Source organism: Heptranchias perlo, chromosome 6 (genome assembly GCF_035084215.1).
Source record: "Heptranchias perlo isolate sHepPer1 chromosome 6, sHepPer1.hap1, whole genome shotgun sequence".
Classification (NCBI taxonomy): domain Eukaryota; kingdom Metazoa; phylum Chordata; class Chondrichthyes; order Hexanchiformes; family Hexanchidae; genus Heptranchias; species Heptranchias perlo.
The window spans coordinates 2,347,426-2,368,089 of NC_090330.1; the positions used below are offsets into that span (position 1 = coordinate 2,347,426).

General features: G+C 51.8%; 2 protein-coding genes across 2 annotated transcripts in view; both read left to right on the plus strand.

Moving 5' to 3' along the window:
* The first annotated feature begins 447 nt into the window (after window positions 1-447).
* LOC137322673 (secreted frizzled-related protein 2-like) lies at window positions 448-7,876 on the plus strand. The gene is made up of 4 exons (XM_067985601.1): window positions 448-658; window positions 3,246-4,209; window positions 5,296-5,376; window positions 7,289-7,876. The coding sequence occupies exons 2-4, from the start codon at window positions 3,642-3,644 to the stop codon at window positions 7,594-7,596; spliced, it is 957 nt and encodes a 318-aa protein (XP_067841702.1). The 5' UTR covers window positions 448-658; window positions 3,246-3,641; the 3' UTR covers window positions 7,597-7,876.
* Window positions 7,877-15,763: 7,887 nt separating this feature from the next.
* The window catches only part of tomt (transmembrane O-methyltransferase), a 10,529-nt gene continuing 5,628 nt past the window's right edge, over window positions 15,764-20,664 (plus strand). Inside the window, exon 1 of the mRNA XM_067985606.1 lies at window positions 15,764-16,025. Coding sequence (XP_067841707.1) covers window positions 15,764-16,025 — 262 coding nt within the window. The remainder of the gene's footprint in view (window positions 16,026-20,664) is intronic.

Below are 20,664 nucleotides of genomic sequence, written 5' to 3' on the forward strand. Positions count from 1 at the left end.
AACGAAAGTTTAATGAAAAGAAACTTTACTTTTGCGCACAGAGGGTGGAATCGAGTGGGCCCGGTGCCTAATCCATCACTAATTCCCTGTGATTTAACACGGTCCGGTTACGTTGGCCAACGGGCCCCTTTGTGCACAGGACACTGAGCAGGAGGGCAGCGTTTATAGAGGTGGGGGTGGGTTACAGAGCCGCCCGTGCCTGCGTCCTTTCCCACGCCTGTATAAGAAAAGTAGCGTGGCTCGGTCGGACTTCACCGGGAGACCAGCTCGACCCTTCGCTTGGTGGCGTTGAGTTCTTAAGCAGCACCTTTACTGAAATTAAAATCATTCCTTCGCACCAAACATGCAGCAATTCGAGCCTCCACAAGGCACAAACCTTTTAAGGGACCTCAAGCAAAGCAGGACAATGGACCTCTGGCAGGAGGTGGGGAGGCGGTGAAAGATTTATTACGTGGTAATTTTAACTTCCACAGTAAATGACTGAATTCTTCCACAAAGGCCTGGGCTCCAACAGAGTCTCGAGCGAGGAGCAGCTGCCAAAAAAGCCAACCCTGGGTTGGCAGCAGCAGGAGTCCGAACTGGGAGAGATCTGGAAACCATAGAAAAGCAGGGAAAAGTCTCAGTCAGATGGACAGCGAGAGCCTGAAGATTAATACAGGTACAAGAGAAACAGCGAAGGAGTGACAGAGAGAGGGAGGTACAGAAAGAGAGAGAGAAACGACTGCAAGACACAGAGAAACAGAGGGAGAGAGACAGAGAGAGAGACAAAGAGAGAGAGAGAGAGAGAGAGGGGGGGACAGAGGACCTGCTGTACAGGTCATTGCAGCTCTCTGTCTGTGTGTGTGTCTCTCTCTCTTGCTCTCTCTTTGTCTATCCCTCTTTCTGTCTCTCCCTTTCACTGTTCCTCCCTCTCTCTGTGTCTCTCCCTGTCTCTCTCTCCGTGTCTCTCCCTCTGCATCTCTCTCTCTGTCTCTCTTCCTGTCTTTCTCTGTCTTTCCCCGTCTCTCTCTCTCTCTCTCTCTGTCTGTCTCTCTCTCTCTCTCTTTCTCTGTGTCTTGCAGTAGTTTCTCACTCTCTTTCTGTACTTCCCTCTCTCTGTCACTCCTTCACTGTTTCTCTCTCGGTGAGTTTTTTTCTCTCTCTCTGCCTAACTATTAATCCTTCTCTTTGTCTCTCCCTTTCTGTGTCTCTCTGTCTCTCTCTCTTTCTGGCTCTCCCTCACCCTCTCTCTGTCTCTCACTCTCTCTGTCTCTCCCTTTCTCTGTCCCTCCCTCTCTCTCTCTCTGCCTCTCGCTCTCACCCTCTCTCTTGCTCTCTCTCTGCCTCTTGCTCTCACCCTCTCTCTTGCTCTCTCTCCCTCTCCCGCTCTTTGTCTCTTCTTCTCCCTCTCTGTCTCTCTCTCTCTGTTTTTCCCTCGCTCTGTCTCTCCCTCTCCCTCTGTTTCTCTCTCTGTCTCTCCCTCTCTCTCTCGGTCTCTCACTCTCTGTCTCTTCCTCTCTCTGTGTCTCTCTCTCTCTTCCTCTCTCTCTATCTCTCTTTGTGACTCTCTCTCTGAGTTTCTGTCTCTCCCTCTCTCTGTCTCTTGCTCTCTCTGCCTCTCCCTTTCTCTGTCCCTCTCTCTCTGTCTCTTGCTCTCTCTCACTCTCCCTGTCTCTCTCGCTCCCTCTCCTTCTCTCTGTCTCTCCCTCTCTCTGTCTCTCCCTCTCCCTCTCTCTCTTTCTGTCTTTCCCTCTCTCTGTCTCTCCCTCTGTCTCTCTCTCTCCCTACCTTTCTCTCTCTGTCTCTCCCTCTCTCCGTTTCTCTCTCTATCTCTCTTTGTGACTCTCTCTCTGTGCCTCTCTATCTCTCTCTGTCTCTTCCTCTCTTTGTCTATCCCTCTTCCTGTCTCTCCCTTTCTCTGCCTCTCTCTCCCTCTCTCTGTCCTTTCTCTTTCATTAAAAAGAGTGAAACTTTGAAAGCATGTGATCAGTGGGCAAAAGATGGTACAGAGACTCGCTGGGGACCAATTGGTACAGAAACTATCCTGTATATGGTAGAGGGAGCTTTACTCTGTATCTAACCCGTGCTGTACCTGCCCTGGGAGTGTTTGATGGGACAGTGTAGAGGGAGCTTTACTCTGTATCTAACCCGTGCTGTACCTGCCCCGGGAGTGTTTGATGGGACAGTGTAGAGGGAGCTTTACTCTGTATCTAACCTGTGCTGTACCTGCCCTGGGAGTGTTTGATGGGACAGTGTAGAGGGAGCTTTACTCTGTATCTAACCCTGTACCTGCCCTGGGACTGTTTGATGGGACAGTGTAGAGGGAGCTTTACTCTGTATCTAACCTGTGCTGTACCTGCCCTGGGAGTGTTTGATGGGACAGTGTAGAGGGAGCTTTACTCTGTATCTAACCCTGTACCTGCCCTGGGAGTGTTTGATGGGACAGTTTAGAGGGAGCTTTACTCTGTATCTAACCCATGCTGTACTTGCCCTGGGAGTGTTTGATGGGACAGTGTAGAGGGAGCTTTACTCTGTATCTAACTCTGTACCTGCCCTGGGAGTGTTTGATGGGACAGTGTAGAGGGAGCTTTACTCTGTATCTAACTCTGTACCTGCCCTGGGAGTGTTTGATGGGACAGTGTAGAGGGAGCTTTACTCTGTATCTAACCCGTGCTGTACCTGCCCTGGGAGTGTTTGATGGGACAGTGTAGAGGGAGCTTTACTCTGTATCTAACCCATGCTGTACTTGCCCTGGGAGTGTTTGATGGGACAGTGTAGAGGGAGCTTTACTCTGTATCTAACCGTGCTGTACCTGCCCTGGGAGTGTTTGATGGGACAGTGTGGAGGGAGCTTTACTCTGTATCTAACCCATGCTGTACTTGCCCTGGGAGTGTTTGATGGGACAGTGTAGAGGGAGCTTTACTCTGTATCTAACCCATGCTGTACTTGCCCTGGGAGTGTTTGATGGGACAGTGTAGAGGGAGCTTTACTCTGTATCTAACCGTGCTGTACCTGCCCTGGGAGTGTTTGATGGGACAGTGTAGAGGGAGCTTGTATCTAACACTTACTATACTCAGTGCAACAAGCAAAGCTCTGTCCCTAGTGCCGATATCCTCAGCCTTATTGGCACAAGCACAAATGTACCTGCAGGAGGGGCCTGGAACAGGGTAGCTGTCCTGGTGTTGCAGGTCTATAGGATGTGAAGATCTTGCTGCATAAGGGGCTGAGGCTGGGCAGTAAAATACTTTCTCTCTTTTCCTTCGCAGAACCAAGCAAGGAGAGAGGCCTCTGAAAGTAAATGGGCTGCTGGGGAGTGAAGACAATCGAAGGGAGATTGTATACGGGCACCAGGAGTGAAAGACCAAAGTCCCCTCTGGGTCACTGACAGACCGTGGCACTGTGGTGCCCAGAACCTCTCCCTGACATAGTCCAGCCTTCCTTTGACTCGTGGTTGGACGAATCTTCCAAGGTCGAAGACCTCTGACCTGATCATCCAAAGCTGACTCCACAATCGGTTGTCTTCAGGCTGAAGAAGACTTTGTTGGGTGGTGGGAGGAAGGGTCAACGAACATTGGGCAGTCTTCTACAGTCCCCACCACACCAACCTCACAGGTTCAATACGAGGATAATTTATCCGACTGGTCACTGAATAGCGTCACACCATGCCTGTGTATTGGAGCTCAGCGGCTCCCGGAGAGCGGCCTGCTCGGTTGAAGAAAGGACGGCCATCGTCCAGCGTGAGCTCCTTGACTTATCTCCTCCTGCCCGTTTGCTCGGTTCTGTCTCTCTGGGCCGGGGAGACCGAGGCTGTGAGCTTCGCCGTGGGGACGTCCGAGTCTGGAAAGGGCGACTGCAAGCCCATCCCCCACACCATGGCACTGTGCTACGGGGTGGGGTACAGCCAGATGAGGCTGCCCAACCTCCTGGGGCACGAGACATTGAGGGAGGTCCTGCAGCAAGCCGGCTCCTGGGTCCCACTGCTCAGCAAGCGGTGCCACCCGGACACCAGGAAGTTCCTCTGCTCCCTCTTCTCCCCCGTCTGCCTCCCTGAGCTCCAGGTGTCGATCCGGCCTTGCAGGACCCTGTGCCAGGAGGTCAGGGACGGCTGCAGACCCGTGATGTCCGCCTTTGGCTTCCCTTGGCCGGAAATGTTGGACTGCAACCGTTTCCCAGTCGACAATGACCTTTGCATCCCATCCGCCACCTCGCAGGTGGGTGTCCTGCAGGAAGGTAAGAAGGCTTTCGTCTTTATCGCTCTGATGACTGTTAACTCTTTGTTTCTCTCTCTCTGCAGATGCTGCCTGACCGGCTGAGTGTTTCCCAGCACTTTTCTGTTTTTATTCCAGATTTCCAGCATCTGCGCTCTTTTGCTTTTTGTCTTCTGACTGCTACAGAAACCCATTCCTCCCGTCTAAGTCAGCTGTGGTTCAGTGGGTAGCACTTTTACCTTGGAGTCAGGAGTTTGTGGGTTCAGGCCCCACTCTAGGGACTTGAGTGCATAATCTGGGCTGACACTCCCAGTGCAGTACTGAGGGAGTGCTGCACTGGCAGAGGTGCTGTCTTTCGGATGAGACGTTAAACCGAGTGTGTCCTCTCAGGTGGATGTAAAAGATGCCATGGCACTAATTCGAAGAAGAGCAGGGGGGAGTTCTCCTCAGTGTCCCGGGGCCAATATTTATTCCTCAACCAACATCACTAAAAAAACAGATTATCTGGTCATTTATCTCATTGCTGTTTGTGGGATCTTGCTGTGCGCAAATTGGCTGTTTTGTTTCCTACATTACAACAGTGACCACACTTCAAAAAAGTACTTCTTTGGCTGTGGAGTGTTTTGGGATGTACTGAAGTTGTGAAAGGTTCAAGTTCTTTTTTTATTTAAGAGTCTGAAAATTGAGAAGCCCCAATCAATAGAGCAACTGACTGCCTGATTGGTACGTTGGTGTGGTGGTTACACAGTCCGTGGGGTGAAGGTTCTCCCACAGTGCTGTTAGGAAGGGAGTTCCAGGATTTTGACCCAGCGACGATGAAGGAACGGCCGATATATTTCCAAGTCGGGATGGTGTGTGACTTGGAGGGGAACGTGCAGGTGGTGTTGTTCCCATGTCGCTGGTCCTTCTCGGTGGTGGAGGTCGCGGGTTCGGGAGGTGCTGTCGAGGAAGCAGTTGTAACTCCAGTCCCGCATGTAGACTGCGAGGACTATTCGTTCACCGGATTTGGGCGATGGCGCCAAGGTTACAGAAATTGCCCTTCCCTGGAGCTGCTGCCCACGGCATCGATAATTAAACCAGATTTACAGGTCGTCTTTTTACATTTCAGAATCAAAAGTCTGCGATCCCTGCAGATCCGAGGGTCAGGACGAGAGTGACGTTCTCGCACATTACTGCAAAAACGACTTGGGTAAGAATCAGAAACCAGAGTGGGGTTTTTATTTCCCACTCAGGCAGGGACTGCGCGGCACAGTGGGTTACATGAGGGCATTTCAACAGAAACAACAACTGGCATTTATATAAACGCCTTTAACGTAGTAAAACGTCCCAAGGCGCTTCACAGGAGTGATTATCAAACAAAATTTGACACCGAGCCACATAAGGAGATATTAGGACAGGTGACCAAAAGCTTGGTCAAAGAGGTAGGTTTTAAGGAGCGTCTTAAAGGAGGAGAGAGAGAGGCGGAGAGGTTTAGGGAGGGAATTCCAGAGCTTAGGGCCCAGGCAGCTGAAGGCACGGCCGCCAATGGTGGAGCGACGAAAATCAGGGATGGGCACGAGATCGGAATTGGAGGAATGTAGAGATCTCGGGGGGTTGTAGGGCTGGAGGAGGTTACAGAGATAGAGGTGGGGGGGAGGTCATGGAAGGATTTGAACACAAGGATGAGAGTTTTCAAATCAAGACCTAAAATGGGCCGAATGGCCTTTCCTATCTGCAACTGTCCTGTGAACTTAAACAATTAGTGAAGTGTCAGCTGTGGCTCTGTGGGTCACACCCTCGCCTCTGATGTTAAAAGATTGTGGATTCAAGGCTCCCTCCAGAGATTTGAATACAAAATCTAGTTTTTAAAAAAATTTTTTTATTTATTCACGGGATGTGGGTATCGCTGGCGAGGCCGGCATTTATTGCCCATCCCTAATTGCCCTCGAGAAGGTGGTGGTGAGCCGCCTTCTTGAACCGCTGCAGTTCGTGTGGTGACGGTTCTCCCACAGTGCTGTTAGGAAGGGAGTTCCAGGATTTTGACCCAGTGACGATGAAGGAACGGCGATATATTTCCAAGTCGGGATGGTGTGTGACTTGGAGGGGAACGTGCAGGTGGTGTTGTTCCCATGTGCCTGCTGCTCTTGTCCTTCTAGGTGGTAGAGGTCGCGGGTTTGGGAGGTGCTGTCGAAGAAGCCTTGGCGAGTTGCTGCAGTGCATCCTGGGGATGGTACACACTGCAGCCACAGTGCGCCGGTGGTGAAGGGAGTTAATGTTTAAGGTGATGGATGGGGTGCCAATCAAGCGGGCTGCTTTATCTTGGATGGTGTCGAGCTTCTTGAGTGTTGTTGGAGCTGCACTCATCCAGGCAAGTGGAGAGTATTCCATCACACTCCTGACTTGTGCCTTGTAGATGGTGGAAAGGCTTTGGGGAGTCAGGAGGTGAGTCACTCGCCGCAGAATACCCAGCCTCTGACCTGCTCTCGTAGCCACAGTATTTATATGGCTGGTCCAGTTCAGTTTCTGGTCAATGGTGACCCCCAGGATGTTGATGGTGGGGGATTCGGCGACGGTAATGCCGTTGAATGTCAAGGGGAGGTGGTTAGACTTTCTCTTGTTGGAGATGGTCATTGCCTGGCACTTATCTGGCGCGAACATTACTTGCCACTTATGAGCCCAAGCCTGGACGCTGCCGGTACTGAGGGAGTGCTGCACTGTCGGAGGTGCCGTCTTTCGGATGAGATATTAAACCGAGCCCCGTCTGCCCTCTCAGGTGGATGTAAAAAATTCCACAGCCACTATTGGAAAAAGATCTGGGGAGTTCTCCCCAGTGTCCTGGGTCAATCTTTATCCCTCAACCAACATCACTAAAACAGATTATCGGGTCATTATAAACATTGCTGTTTGTGGGATCTTGCTGTGCGCAAATTGGCGGCTGCGTTTCCTACATTACAACAGTGACTACACTTCAGGAAAAAAAGTACTTCATTGGCCGTGAAGCGTTTTGGGTCATGAAAGGCGCTCTAGAAACGGATGTTCTTTCTATATGGAAGCACACTTCTTTCTTTGATTAATCCCTCTCTTTACGTTTTTTTTTGTTTTCTGTGCCTGGCGCGTCGCAGTGCTGAAGATGAAAGTGAAGGGCGTCTCGTACCTGAATGGAGATGCCAAGATCGTTCCGGAAGCCCGGAGCCGAGTGCTGTACCGGTCGGAGGGCTGGGTGGAGAGCGGGGAGACGACGGTGGAGCTGTGGTTGGTGGGAGGCTCGAGCTGTTCCTGCGACGAGCTGACAGACCTGTCCTCCTCTTACCTGGTGATGGGACAGAAACGGGGCGAGGGGAGGCTGGTCGCGACCTCCATCAGACGCTGGCGAGGGGGCAAGAGGGACCTGAGGAGGATAACCAGAAACTTCAAGAAAGCTCGCTGCTAAAACACCCCGAGAACTCGGGGGCTGATCAATAAACCAGGCCCTCGTGTCTATATCGTGTTGCCCCCCACCCCCCACCCCCTTGGTGTGGAACATTTCATGGTCTTCCCAAATCACAATCCCTGGTTTATTCTCTCTGTCTCTCTCTCTCTTGCTCTTTAACTGAAGCAAAAACTGAGGTGAAAGGTCAAGGTCCACAGTGCAGGACTCCACCAACAATTCACTTGCTCTCCTGAGTCTGTCCCCACTCCTGAGATTTGAGCCTCATAATCCAGGCCGACGCTCCCAGTGCAGTACTGAGCGGGTGCTGCACTGTCAGAGGTGTCGTCTTTCGGATGAGACGTTAAACGGAGGCCCCGTCTGCCCCTCTCAGGTGGACGTAAAAGATCTCAGGATCACTATTTCGAAGAAGATCTGGAGAGTTCTCCCTGGTGTCCTGGGGCCAATATTTATCCCTCTGTCAGAGAGATTATTTCCCCTGGCTGGAGAGTCTAGAACTAAGGGGGCATAGTCGCAGGATAAGGGGTCGGCCATTTAAGACTGAGATGAGGAGGAATTTCTTCATTCGGAGGGTTGTGAATCTTTGGAGTTCTCTACCCCAGAGGGCTGTGGATGCTGAGTGATTGATTGAATATATTCAAGACTGAGATCGATAGATTTTTGGACTCCAGGGGAATCAAGGGATATGGGGATCGGGCAGGAAAGTGGAGTTGAGGTCGAAGATCAGCCATGATCTTATTGAATGGTGGAGCAGGCTCGAGGGGCCGTATGGCCTGCTCCTGCTCCTATTTCTTATGTTGTTATGTTCAATCAACATCACCAAAAAAAAACCCAGATTATCTGGTCATTTATCTCATTGCTGTTTGTGGGATCTTGCTGTGTGCAAATTGACTACCATGTTTCCCTACCTTACAACGGTGACTACATTTCAAAAAGTACTTAATTGGCTGTAAAGCACTTTGGGACATCCTGAGGTCGTGAAAGGCGCCATATAAATGCAAGTTTTCTCTTAGTGCTGCAGTGTCAGAAGTGAAATCATTCCAATCAGCCGCCACAAACAGCAATGTGATAATGACCTGATAATCTGTTTTTTAGTGATGTTGGTTGAGGGATAAATATTGGCCCCAGGACACCGGGGAGAACTCCCCCCTGCTCTTCTTCGAAATAGTGGCCGTGGGATCTTTTACATCCACCTGAGAGGGGCAGGCGGGGCCTCGGTTTCACGTTTTGTCCGAAAGACGGCACCTCCGATAGTGCGGCACTCCCTCAGCACTGCACCAGGAGTGTCGGGCCTGGATTTTGAGCGTCTGGAGTGGGGACTTGAATCCACGACCTTCTGAGTCAGGGGGGAGAGTCACGTCCCACTTGGATCGTGCCGGTGGAGAAGAATCCTCGGCCCAGCTCCCGATACAGCAAAACCAATCCCCATGTCCACACTGCTTCCCAGAGTGACAGAGCTCGTATCCGGGATCGTCCGGGACAGATTGTGCAGGGTAGAATGAAGAGCGAGGCAGAGTGCTGCAGCCTGACTGAGAGAGAAGACGACAGTGTCACTGGGATGCGAGAAATCTGTTGCCCGTTGGCGCCCAGTACATTCTCTCCGAGTTTTATATGAATCCGGACAGAGTGTCAGTGGGCTATTTGACCATAGAAGGAATCACAACCAACCCAGATCCTGTCCTTCAAAACACACTGGGGGTAATTTTGACTTTTATAGCCGGATGATAGTGAACGGGCAGGCAGTTTTACACCCGGCCCGATTTGCTTTTCCATTGAAACGGTGGCTGGTTTTCCCACTCTGTCAACCCAGGGGCAGCATGGTCAATTGCAGTGACTCAGTGACGCAGCTCCCTACCTGGCTGCAACTGGCTAACTCATGCCAATCGGGATCTTCCTCGTCTGCCCAGCTCCCAGTCTCTCAGCCCTCGGCTGGGCCAAAGAGATCGTTAATTTATAATTCAATGGACCACGAGTCTGTTCCACTTCAAGGGAGGTCCCTTGTCGATCTGTAATCTGACATATTTTATCATTGCAAGGCTTTGCGTTTTTTATTTGGTGTTACTCTGTGTCGTTGTGTTCCTTAAAGGGAGGGCGTCCTTATTCTACATTTCTCCCCTCTTCACCTCGCTGGGGCGCAGCACCACCCGCCCCCCCACCGTCCCATCGGCCCTCGGTTACCCCAATGCCGAGTGGCCACTGCTCCACCTGGGAACTTAAACCAGGTGAGAGTAAGACAGGTGTGTGTCTGTGGAGGTGGGTCCCAGTGGGCACAATCCTGGCCCCTCACTGACATCCACACACACACAAGCCCACAGGCACGCTCACACACACTCACACTCACGCACACTCACACGCACTCTCACTCACGCACACTCATACTCGCGCACTCACGCACACACATTCGCGCATGCTCATACTCATGCACACTCACGCACACTCACACACACTCATGCTCACACTCATGCATATGTAGACTCGTGCACACACACGCACGCATTCGTACTCATGCACACATACATACACACGCTCACGCACACACACGCATGAGAACACACACACTCATTTTCAAGCTCACGCACAGACACACCCACACACTTTCCAGCAGGGATCACTGGCGAGTGACCAGGAGGGGGATCCCTGGCAGATTTTGTTTCTCCTCCTTAAGCCGAGAGGGGCGTGTGCTTGTTGTATTTCTGGCCCGAGATCTGGACGCTCAAGTTTGCGTTTGTCTGAGTAAAGTCGATATTTAGTGGAGTGGGCGGAGAGACCAATCGAGTCAAATATATCCGGGGGAGACAGGGAATCTCACCGGAAGGTCTTTTGCCTACAAAATGTCTATGAGCTAAAATAAACTCTTATGTTGGAAGATAATGATTGCTTCATTTTCCCTGTTGTGATGTGATAACCTGCTATTAATCAGCAAACTGTAACATTATCTGTCAAAGAACGAGTTCACCAAATTCCTCCTAAAAATAAACATTCTCTGAGCAATGACTGTGCTGCATGTTGTGTTGGAGAGTACGAAAAATATACCTTGAGTATACATCGTAGAACACACATTAGATATCATACCTTGAATATACATGGTAGAACACACATTATATAATGTACCTTGAATATACATTGTAGAATACATTATATAATGAACCATAGAACCTTACAGCACAGAAAGCGGCCATTCGGCCCATTGTGCCTGTGCCGGCCCTTTGAAAGAGCTATCCAATTCGTCCCATTCCCCTGCTCTTTCCCCAGAGCACTGCAATTTTTTTCCCTTCAAGTATTTATCCAATTCCCTTTTGAAAGTTATTATTGAATCTGCTTCCACCGCCCTTTCAGGCAGCACATTCCAGATCATAACAACTCACTGCCTAAAAAAATTTGGTGTCACAAAAACCCAAACTTGGCATCGCAAAAACCCAAACTTGGCATCGCAAAAACCCAAACTTGGCATCGCAAAAACCCAAACTTGGCATTGCAAAAACCCAAACTTGGCATCACAAAAACCCAAACTTGGCACCATCTAGGGCTTCTTGATTTCCCTTATCGTCTCTCCTACTCTTTTTGACCTTAATGGCATTGTGATCCATGGTCCTTGACTGTTTAAATAAAACACACTCCCCAGTTTCCCCAGGCTCGGTCTGCCGACAAACTCAGATAGTCAGTGTCGACGGCCTTAAAGGTTCTGTCTCCTGGCGTCCGACGTTCCTCGGGCAGCGAGTTCCACAGACCCTTTAAACGGACGACTTGTTTTCCCTATTTTTAGTGCATCTAATAAAGTCCTTGGGGTGGAACTAAACTCTGTTGCTGAGTCAGAGACTGAAGCTGTTAAATTTAATCAGGTTAAGATTAATTATGGAGCTGTGTATCGTTGAATATTTTTGTTCCCCCCCCCGATGTGTTTCAGTAGAGCCTTGTCAGCTTAATTAAATTTCTTATTAAACAACCCCGACTCTCTCGGGGATTTTAGTCTCTTGTTTTTATTAGCACAAAATGCTCTGACTGAAAGTTCAGATAATTCAACCACAGGAGCAAAGTTTACAATCCCAGATGGCGCACTGAATACTGAGCCATACAGAATCAGAGGGTGTCAGGTTCCACTTCTGGACTGCGTCGATTTAGCTGATGCCAGCCTGGGGAGGAGGAAGGGAAATCGGCAGGGAAGGATTCCTGTCAGCCGTGGCTCAGTGGGTAGCACTCTCTCACCCCTGAGTCAGAGGGGTCGTGGGCTCAAGTCCCAGTCGAGAGATTTGAGCACAAAATCTAGGCCGACACTCCTGTTGCCGATACTGAGGGAGTCCTGCACTGCCGGAGGTGCCGTCTTTCAGATGAGACGTTAAACCGAGGCCCCGTCTGCCCTCTCAGGTGGACCGTAAAAGATCCCAGGGCACTATTTCGAAGAAGAGCAGGGGGAGTTCTCCCCGGTGTCCTGGGGCCAATATTTATCCCTCAACCAACATCACTAAAAACTAATTATCTGGTCATTTATCTTATTGCTGTTTGTGGGAGCTTGCTGTGCGCAAATTGGCTGCCGTGTTTCCTACATAGGGTAAAAGGCAGGCGGTTTGGGACTATTTAGATAGTCCTTTTAAAGAGCCGACACAGACATGATGGGCCGAATGGCCTCCTTCTGTGCTGTATCATTCTATGATTACAACACTGACTACATTTCAAAAGTACTTCATTGACCGTAAAGCGCTTTGGGACGTCCTGAGGTCATGGATGGCGCGATTTAAATACAAGCTCTTTCTTTCTTTTACTGCCCGGTGACTCTTGAGTGCATGGGGGGAGGGGGCGGGGGTGGGGGGAAGGGCTGTCGGGCGAGGACAGGATTGGTCCCTTCTGTGAGCAACACCATGGTGGAATAGCTGCGTTGACTTCTAAATGAGCACCTGAAAAAAATGGGTGAGGTGCCGCGGGGGAGGAGTGAACTTGTGATTCGACTTTTCTGTGTTGGGGAAGAGGAAAGGTGAAGAAAATTAAGAAAGGAATAGTAAAGAAAGGAAATGAGGCAGAGCAGTCTGAAAATGGACCTGCAGACGACTCGGGCAAAGAGTTCCCACAGCAGCAAAAACAACCTGCATTTATATAGCGCCTTTAACACAGTAAAACTTCCCAAGGCGCATCACAGGAGGGTAATCAGACAAAAATTGACACCGAGCCGCATAAGGAGATATTAGGCCAGGTGACCAGAAAGCTCTCCTGCATCACAACAGTGACTATACTTCATTGGCTGCGGAACGCTTTGGGACATCCTGAGGTGAGAGAGAAAGAGAGAGATGGAGAATGGGAGAAAGCGGGTGGGAGAGAAAGGGAGAAGGGGAGTGAGAGTGAGAAAGAAAGAGAGAGAGAAGGGGGAGATTACATCGAATGTACAGCACAAAAACAGGCCATTCGGCCCAACAGGTCCGTGCTGGTGTTTATGCTCCACACGAACCTCCTCCCTCCCTACTTCATCTCACCCTATCAGCATATCCTTCTATTCCTTTCTCCCTCATGTGTTTATCGAGCTTCCCCTTAAATGTATCTACACTATTCGCCTCAACTACTCCTTGTGGGAGCGAGTTCCACATTCTCACCACTCTCTGGGTGAAGAAGTTTCTCCTGAATTCCCTATTGGATTTATTAGCGACTATCTTATATTTATGGCCACAAGTGGAAACATCTTCTCTACGTCTACCCTATCGAACCCTTTCATTATCTTAAAGACCTCTATCAGGTCACCCCACAGCCTTCTCTTTTCGAGAGAAAAGGGCCCAGACTGCTCAATCTTTCCTGATAGTTATAACCTCTCAGTTCTGGTATCATCCTAGTAAATCTTTTTTGCACCTTCTCCAGTGCCTTTATATTCTTTCTATAATATGGAGACCAGAACTGTGCACAATACTCCAAGTGTGGTCTAACCAAGGTTCAATAAAAGTTTAACATAACTTCTCTGCTTTTTAATTCTATCCCTCTTGAAATGAACCCCAGTGCTTGATTTGCTTTTTTATGGCCTTATTAATCTGTGTTGCTACTTTTAGTGATTTGTGTATCTGTACACCCAGATCCCTCTGCTCCTCTATCCTGTTTAGACTCTTATTTTCCAAGCAGTGTGTGGCCTCCTTATTCTTCCTCCCAAAATGTAATACCTCACACTTATCTATATCGAAATCCATTTGCCAGTTACACGCCCATTCTGCAAGTTTATTAATGTCTTCCTGTATTTTGTCACAGTCCTCCTCGGTATCAACTGTACCCCCCAATTTGGTGGTCCGCAAATTTTGAAATTGTACTTCCGATTCCCGAGTCCAAATCGTTTATGTAAATTGTGAACAACAGTGGTCCCAGCACCGATCCCTGAGGAACACCACTTCCCATCTTTTGCCAGTCTGAGTAACTAACTTTAACCCCTACTCTCCGTTTTCTCTTTTGTAGCCAGTTTGCTATCCATTCTGCTACCTGTCCCCTGACTCCACATGCTGTGACCTTAGTCATGAGTCTACAATACGGTACCTTATCGAAGGCCTTTAGAAAATGCAAATATATTACATCTACTACATTACCCTTGTCTACCCTTTCTGTCACATCTTCAAAGAATTCAATAAGGTTGGTCGAGCATGACCTTCCCTTTTGAAATCCGTGCTGACTATTCTTTATTATATTTTTAGTTTCTAGATGTTTTTCTATTAAATCTTAGAGTAAAGATTCTATTATCTTTCCTACCACCGACGTTAAGCTAATTGGTCTATAGTTCCCTGGACTTGTTCTATCTCCCTTTTTAAATATGGGAATCACATTAATCGTCCACCAGTCCTCTGGCACTATTCCCTTTTCTAATGAATTTTTATATATATGTAATAGTGCCTCTGCTACCTCTTCCCTAACTTCTTTTAATATTCGCAGATGCAATCCATCCGGACCAGGGGTTTTATCCTCTCTCACTTTGATTAGTTTATCAATTATCTCCCCCCTTTCTAACTTAAATGTCTTTATATCTTTTTCAATCTCTTCTTCGAATATCCTGCCCACTGAGGGGGAGAGGTAGCGAGAGATAGAGGGAAAGGGAGAGAGCGAGAAAATGAGACAGAGAGAGAGAGACTGAGAGGGAGAGAAAAAGAGAGAGACAGAGAAAGAGGGAGAGAAAGAGAGAGACAAAGTAAGAGAGAGAGAAAGACAGAGATAGACAGAGTGAGAGAAAAATAGAGAGAGCGCCATAGAGTGGGAGAAGAGATTGTTGAAGTTTCAGGTATTATGAAGATGTGTTTTCATTTTGACAATAGCCTGACATTAGAACAGGGCTCTGTTACATTTTAATGAGGCTCATTGTTCCAAACACCAAGTACTGGATTCCTTTCAAAGGCTGACTGCAGCCAACCTGCTGAGAAACTGGACACCCAAAACATCTGGCTCGCAAAACCTGATCCCACAAGGCTTCCAGAACCTTCTCAAAGGCCCTGGAAGGTGATCAATAATATAGGAGGGCGGAAACTTTCAGTCCCTCTCGGGATCTGATGCCAGTGAGGAATCAGCAACGCTGCTTCTCAGCTAGGGCGAGTCACCGAGCTTCAGGCTGTTACAAAGGTAGGAATGAAAGAAAGAAAAGCATGACCTCAGGACGTCCCAAAGCGCTTTACAGCCATTAAGTACTTTTGAAGTGTAGTCACTGTTATAATGTAGGAAACGCAGCAGCCAATTTGTGCACAGCAAGATCCCACAAACAGCAATGATAATGACCAGATAATCTGGTTTTTTTTTTAGTGATGTTGATTGAGGGACAAATATTGGCCCAGGACACTGGAGAGAACTCCCCTGCTCTTCTCCGAATAGTGGGCCGTGGGATCTTTTACATCCACCTGAGAGGCAGACAGGTTTTAATGTCTCATTTGAAAGACGGCACCTCTGACAGTGCAGCACTCCCTCAGTGCTGCACTGGGAGTGTCGGCCTGGATTATGGGCTCAAGTCTCTGGAGTGGGGCTCGAACCCACGGCCTTCTGACTCAGAGGGGGGGAGAGTGCTGCTCCACGAGCGACGGCTAAACACCTGAATGTCACCCATTGATCTCCAGCAACAGCCTCAGGAGAGCAAGAGAATAAAGGGAGTATCCTGGAGGTAAAGAGAGTCTCCCTCTTTAATGTGCAGTTTCTCAATCCTTACCTTTGTTCTCTCTTTGACCCCCCGCCCCCGCCACAGATGGTCTCCCCCGCCATCGCCCTGGCCTTCATTCCCTTCCTGATGACGCTCATCATCCGTCACCGCCACTACTTCCTGCTCTTCTGGCGGGCAGTGCTTCTCCGGAAGGTGCGGGATTACGTGACCGGCCTGTCCAGGGAAGAGAGGGCCTTCCAGTACGTCATGACGCACGGCATTCCCGGGGACCCCGAGAACATCCTCAGCACATTCGACACCTGGTGCTACCACTCGGAATATCTCAGCAACGTGGGACCAGAGAAAGGTAAAGGTGGGGGGGGGGGAGGGTGAGAGAGATTGGTGGGGGGGGAGGGTGAGAGAGATTGGTGGGGGGGGGGAGAGGGTGAGAGAGATTGGTGGGGGGGGGAGGGTGAGAGAGATTGGTGGGGGGGGGGGAGGGTGAGAGAGATTGGTGGGGGTGGGGGGGTGAGAGAGATTGGTGGGGGGGGGGAGAGGGTGAGAGAGATTGGTGGGGGGGGGAGGGTGAGAGAGATTGGTGGGGGGGGGGGAGGGTGAGAGAGATTGGTGGGGGGGGGGGAGAGGGTGAGAGAGATTGGTGGGGGGGGGGAGGGTGAGAGAGATTGGTGGGGGGGAGAGGGTGAGAGAGATTGGTGGGGGGGGAGAGGGTGAGAGAGATTGGTGGGGGGGGAGAGGGTGAGTGAGATTGGTGGGGGGGGGGAGGGTGAGAGAGATTGGTGGGGGGGGGGGAGAGGGTGAGAGAGATTGGTGGGGGGGGGGAGGGTGAGAGAGATTGGTGGAGGGGGGAGGGTGAGAGAGATTGGTGGAGGGGGGAGGGTGAGAGAGATTGGTGGAGGGGGGAGGGTGAGAGAGATTGGTGGAGGGGGGAGGGTGAGAGAGATTGGTGGGGGGGGGGAGGGTGAGAGAGATTGGTGGGGGGGGGGAGGGTGAGAGAGATTGGTGGAGGGGGGAGGGTGAGAGAGATTGGTGGGGGGGGGGAGGGTGAGAGAGATTGGTGGGGGGGGGGAGGGTGAGAGAGATTGGTGGAGGGGGGAGGTGAGAGAGATTGGTGGGGGGGGGGAGGGTGAGAGAGATTGGTGGGGGGGGGGAGGGTGAGAGAGATTGGTGGAGGGGGGGGGGTGAGAGAGATTGGTGGAGGGGGGAGGGTGAGAGAGATTGGTGGGGGGGGGGGAGGGGTGAGTGAGATTGGTGGGGGGGGGAGGGTGAGAGAGATTGGTGGGGGGGGGGGAGGGGTGAGAGAGATTGGTGTGGGGGGGGTGAGAGAGTTTGGTGGAGGGGGTGGGTGAGAGAGATTGGTGGGGGGGGGGGGTGGGTGTGAGAGATTGGTGGGGGGGGGAGGGTGAGAGAGATGGTGGGGGGGAGAGGGTGAGATCGGGGGGGAGAGTGGAAGATCGGGGGGGAGTGGGAGATCAGGGGGGGGAAGTGGAAGATCGGGGGGGGAGAGTGGAAGATCGGGGGGGAGAGTGGGAGATCGGGGGGAGAGTGGAAGATCGGGGGGGGGGAGTGGGAGATCGGGGGGGGGGGAGTATGAGATCGGGGGGGGGGAGAGTGGGAGATCGGGGGGGAGAGTGGGAGATCGGGGGGGGAGAGAGTGGGAGATCCGGGGGGGGGAGTGGGAGATCCGGGGGGGGGGAGTGGGAGATCGGGGGGGGGGGAGTGGGAGATCGGGGGGGGAGTGGAGATCGGGGGAGAGAGTGGGAGATCCGGGGGGGGGAGTGGGAGATCCGGGGGGGGGGAGTGGGAGATCCGGGGGGGGGGAGTGGGAGATCCGGGGGGGGGAGTGGGAGATCCGGGGGGGGGAGTGTGAGATCCGGGGGGGGGAGTGGGAGATCGGGGGGGGGGAGTGGGAGATCGGGGGGGGAGAGTGGGAGATCGGGGGGGGAGAGTGGGAGATCGGGGGAGAGAGTGGAAGATCGGGGGGGGGCAGTGGGAGATCGGGGGGGGGGGCAGTGGGAGATCGGGGTGGGGAGAGTGGGAGATCGGGGGGGGGCAGTGGGAGATCGGGGTGGGGAGAGTGGGAGATCGGGGGAGAGAGTGGGAGATCGGGGGGGGGCAGTGGGAGATCGGGGTGGGGAGAGTGGAAGATCGGGGGGGGGGGAGAGTGGGAGATCGGGGGGGGGGGAGTGGAAGATCGGGGGGGGAGAGTGGGAGATCGGGGGGGGAGAGTGGGAGATCGGGGGGGGAGAGTGGAAGATCGGGGGGGGAGTGGGAGATCAGGGGGGGGGAGAGTGGAAGATCGGGGGGGAGAGTGGGAGATCGGGGGGGGAGAGTGGGAGATCGGGGGGGGGCAGTGGGAGATCGGGGTGGGAGAGTGGAAGATCGGGGGGGGGGAGAGTGGGAGATCGGGGGGGGGGGGGAGTGGAAGATCGGGGGGGGAGAGTGGGAGATCGGGGGGGGAGAGTGGGAGATCGGGGGGGGAGAGTGGAAGATCGGGGGGGAGTGGGAGATCAGGGGGGGGGAGAGTGGAAGATCGGGGGGGAGAGTGGGAGATCAGGGGGGGGGGGGAGTATGAGATCGGGGGGGGGAGAGTGGGAGATCGGGGGGGGAGAGTGGGAGATCGGGGGGGAGAGTGGAAGATCGGGGGGGGGAGAGTGGAAGATCGGGGGGGGAGAGTGGGAGATCGGGGGGGGGCAGTGGAGATCGGGGTGGGGAGAGTGGAAGATCGGGGGGGGGGAGTATGAGATCGGGGGGGGGAGAGTGGGAGATCGGGGGGGAGAGTGGGAGATCGGGGGGGGAGAGTGGGAGATCGGGGGGGGAGAGAGTGGGAGATCGGGGGGGAGAGAGTGGGAGATCCGGGGGGGGGAGTGGGAGATCGGGGGGGAGAGTGGGAGATCGGGGGAGAGAGTGGAGATCGGGGGGGGGGGGGAGTGGGGAGATCCGGGGGGGGATTGGGAGAACCGGGGGGGGGGAGTGGGAGATCCGGGGGGGGAGTGGGAGATCGGGGGGGGGGGGAGTGGGAGATCCGGGGGGGGGAGTGGGAGATCCGGGGGGGGAGTGGAGATCCGGGGGGGAGTGGGAGATCCGGGGGGGGGGAGTGGGACGTCGGGGGGGAGAGTGGGAGATCGGGGGGGGGGGAGTGGGAGATCGGGGAGAGAGTGGGAGATCGGGGGGGAGAGTGGAAGATCGGGGGGGGAGTGGGAGATCGGGGGGGTGAAGGGGAGAAGGGTAGAGATTGGGGGGTGAAGGGGAGAGATTGGGGGGTGAAGAAGGGGATATTGGGGGACATTGGGGATGCTGAAGGGAGGGTGAGATCGGAGAGGGAGACATCGGTCACCGGAGCAGGGTGGAAAGGTCGGATGATTTTGTGTTTTAACTTCGTACAATGGTTTTTTATGTGATTTATTTTGTTTCGTTTTGCCTGCTCCGGCCCTTCACACCTGGTTTCCCAGGTAAGTTTAAAAATCGTTCTAACTTCCTAATATGTCACATGTAAAATGCCTTAAGTACCTCAATGAGGCACATTTGGTTCTTTAACTATCATCCCGCTGGCTTTAATTGCTGGTGGGACTTCAGGATTCGGGACGCCCGCGAGCAACACAGGCGCGTCTGTGGGGAACTCGGACGTTGGTGGGTCGGAGCCGGGTTCCAAACCCACTCTGCATTCTGCAATTTTCACAGCCCCCAACGCACCCACAATTTACGTTAAAATCGAGCCATGTGCCTCTATTAATAAAGCCCAGGATCCCGTATACCTTTATAACAGCCTGCTCAATTTGTCCTGTCACCTTCAAAGATTTGTGTACACACACCCCCAGGTCTCCCTGTTCCTGCACTCCCTTTAAAATTAGTTTATATTGCCTCTCCTCATTCTTCCTACCAAAATATAACAGTTCAGACTTCTCTATGTTAAATTCCATCTGCCACGTGTCTGCCCATTTCACCAGTCTGTCTCTGACCTCCTGAAGTCTGTCACTATCCTCCACATTGTTTGCTACATTTCGAGTTTTGTGTCATCTGCAAACTTTGAAATGATGCCCTCTATACCCAAGTCCAGGTCATTAATATATATGAAAGAGAGCAGTGGTCCTAATACTGACCCCTGGGAACACCACTGTATACTTCCCTCCAGTCTGAAAAACAACCGTTCACCACTATTCTCTGCTTTCTGTACTTGAGCCAATTTTGTATCTGCACTGCCACTGTCCCTTTAATCCCATGGGCTTTAATTTTGCTAACAAGTCTATTATGTGGTACTTTATCAAATGCCTTTTGAAAGTCCATATACACAACATCAACCGCACTCCCCTCAACGACCCTCTCCGTTACTTCATCAAAGAACTCAATCAAGTTAATCAAACACGATTTTCCTTTAACAAATCCGTGCTGACTTTCAATTATTAGTCCAGACTTTTCCAAGTGCCAATTTATTTTGTCCCGGATTATTGTCTCTAAAAGTTTCCCCACCACCGGTGTTAGGCTGACTGTGTTCATCCCTCTCCCTTTTTCGATCAGGGGTGTAAGATTTGCAGTCCTCCGGCCCCATCCCCGTATCGAAAGACGATTGGAAGATTGTGGCCAGAGCCTCCGCAGTTTCCACCCTTACTTCCCTCAGTGACCGAGGATGTATCCCAGCTGCATTGGGTGACTTTTCTACTTTGAGTACTGCCAATCTTTATCTATTTTTATCCTCTCCAGTATCGCTATTATCTCTTCCTTTACTGCTACAATGGCAGCATCCTCTTCTGTAGTGAAGACGGATGTGAAGTATTCATTTAGTGCCTCAGCCATGCCCTCTGCCTCCACAAGATGTCCTTTTTTGTCCCTCATCGGCCCCACCTCTCCTTTGACTCCCCGTTCACTATTGATACGTTTATTTGTCCCAGGTGCTGGTGAATATCGGCGGCCATTTTAACCGGGAGCTCAGCGCCTTCATCGCGCCTCGCAAGGGAATCTACAGCTTCACCTTCCATGTCGTGAAGGTCTAA

Coding starts and splice junctions, on each gene's coding strand:
- LOC137322673 (XM_067985601.1), top strand. CDS start 3,642: ATGCCTGTGTATTGGAGCTCAGCGGCTCCCGGAGAGCGGCCTGCTCGG. Junction 4,210..5,295: donor GGTGGGTGTCCTGCAGGAAG/GTAAGAAGGCTT, acceptor TTTACATTTCAG/AATCAAAAGTCTGCGATCCC. Junction 5,377..7,288: donor TTACTGCAAAAACGACTTGG/GTAAGAATCAGA, acceptor GGCGCGTCGCAG/TGCTGAAGATGAAAGTGAAG.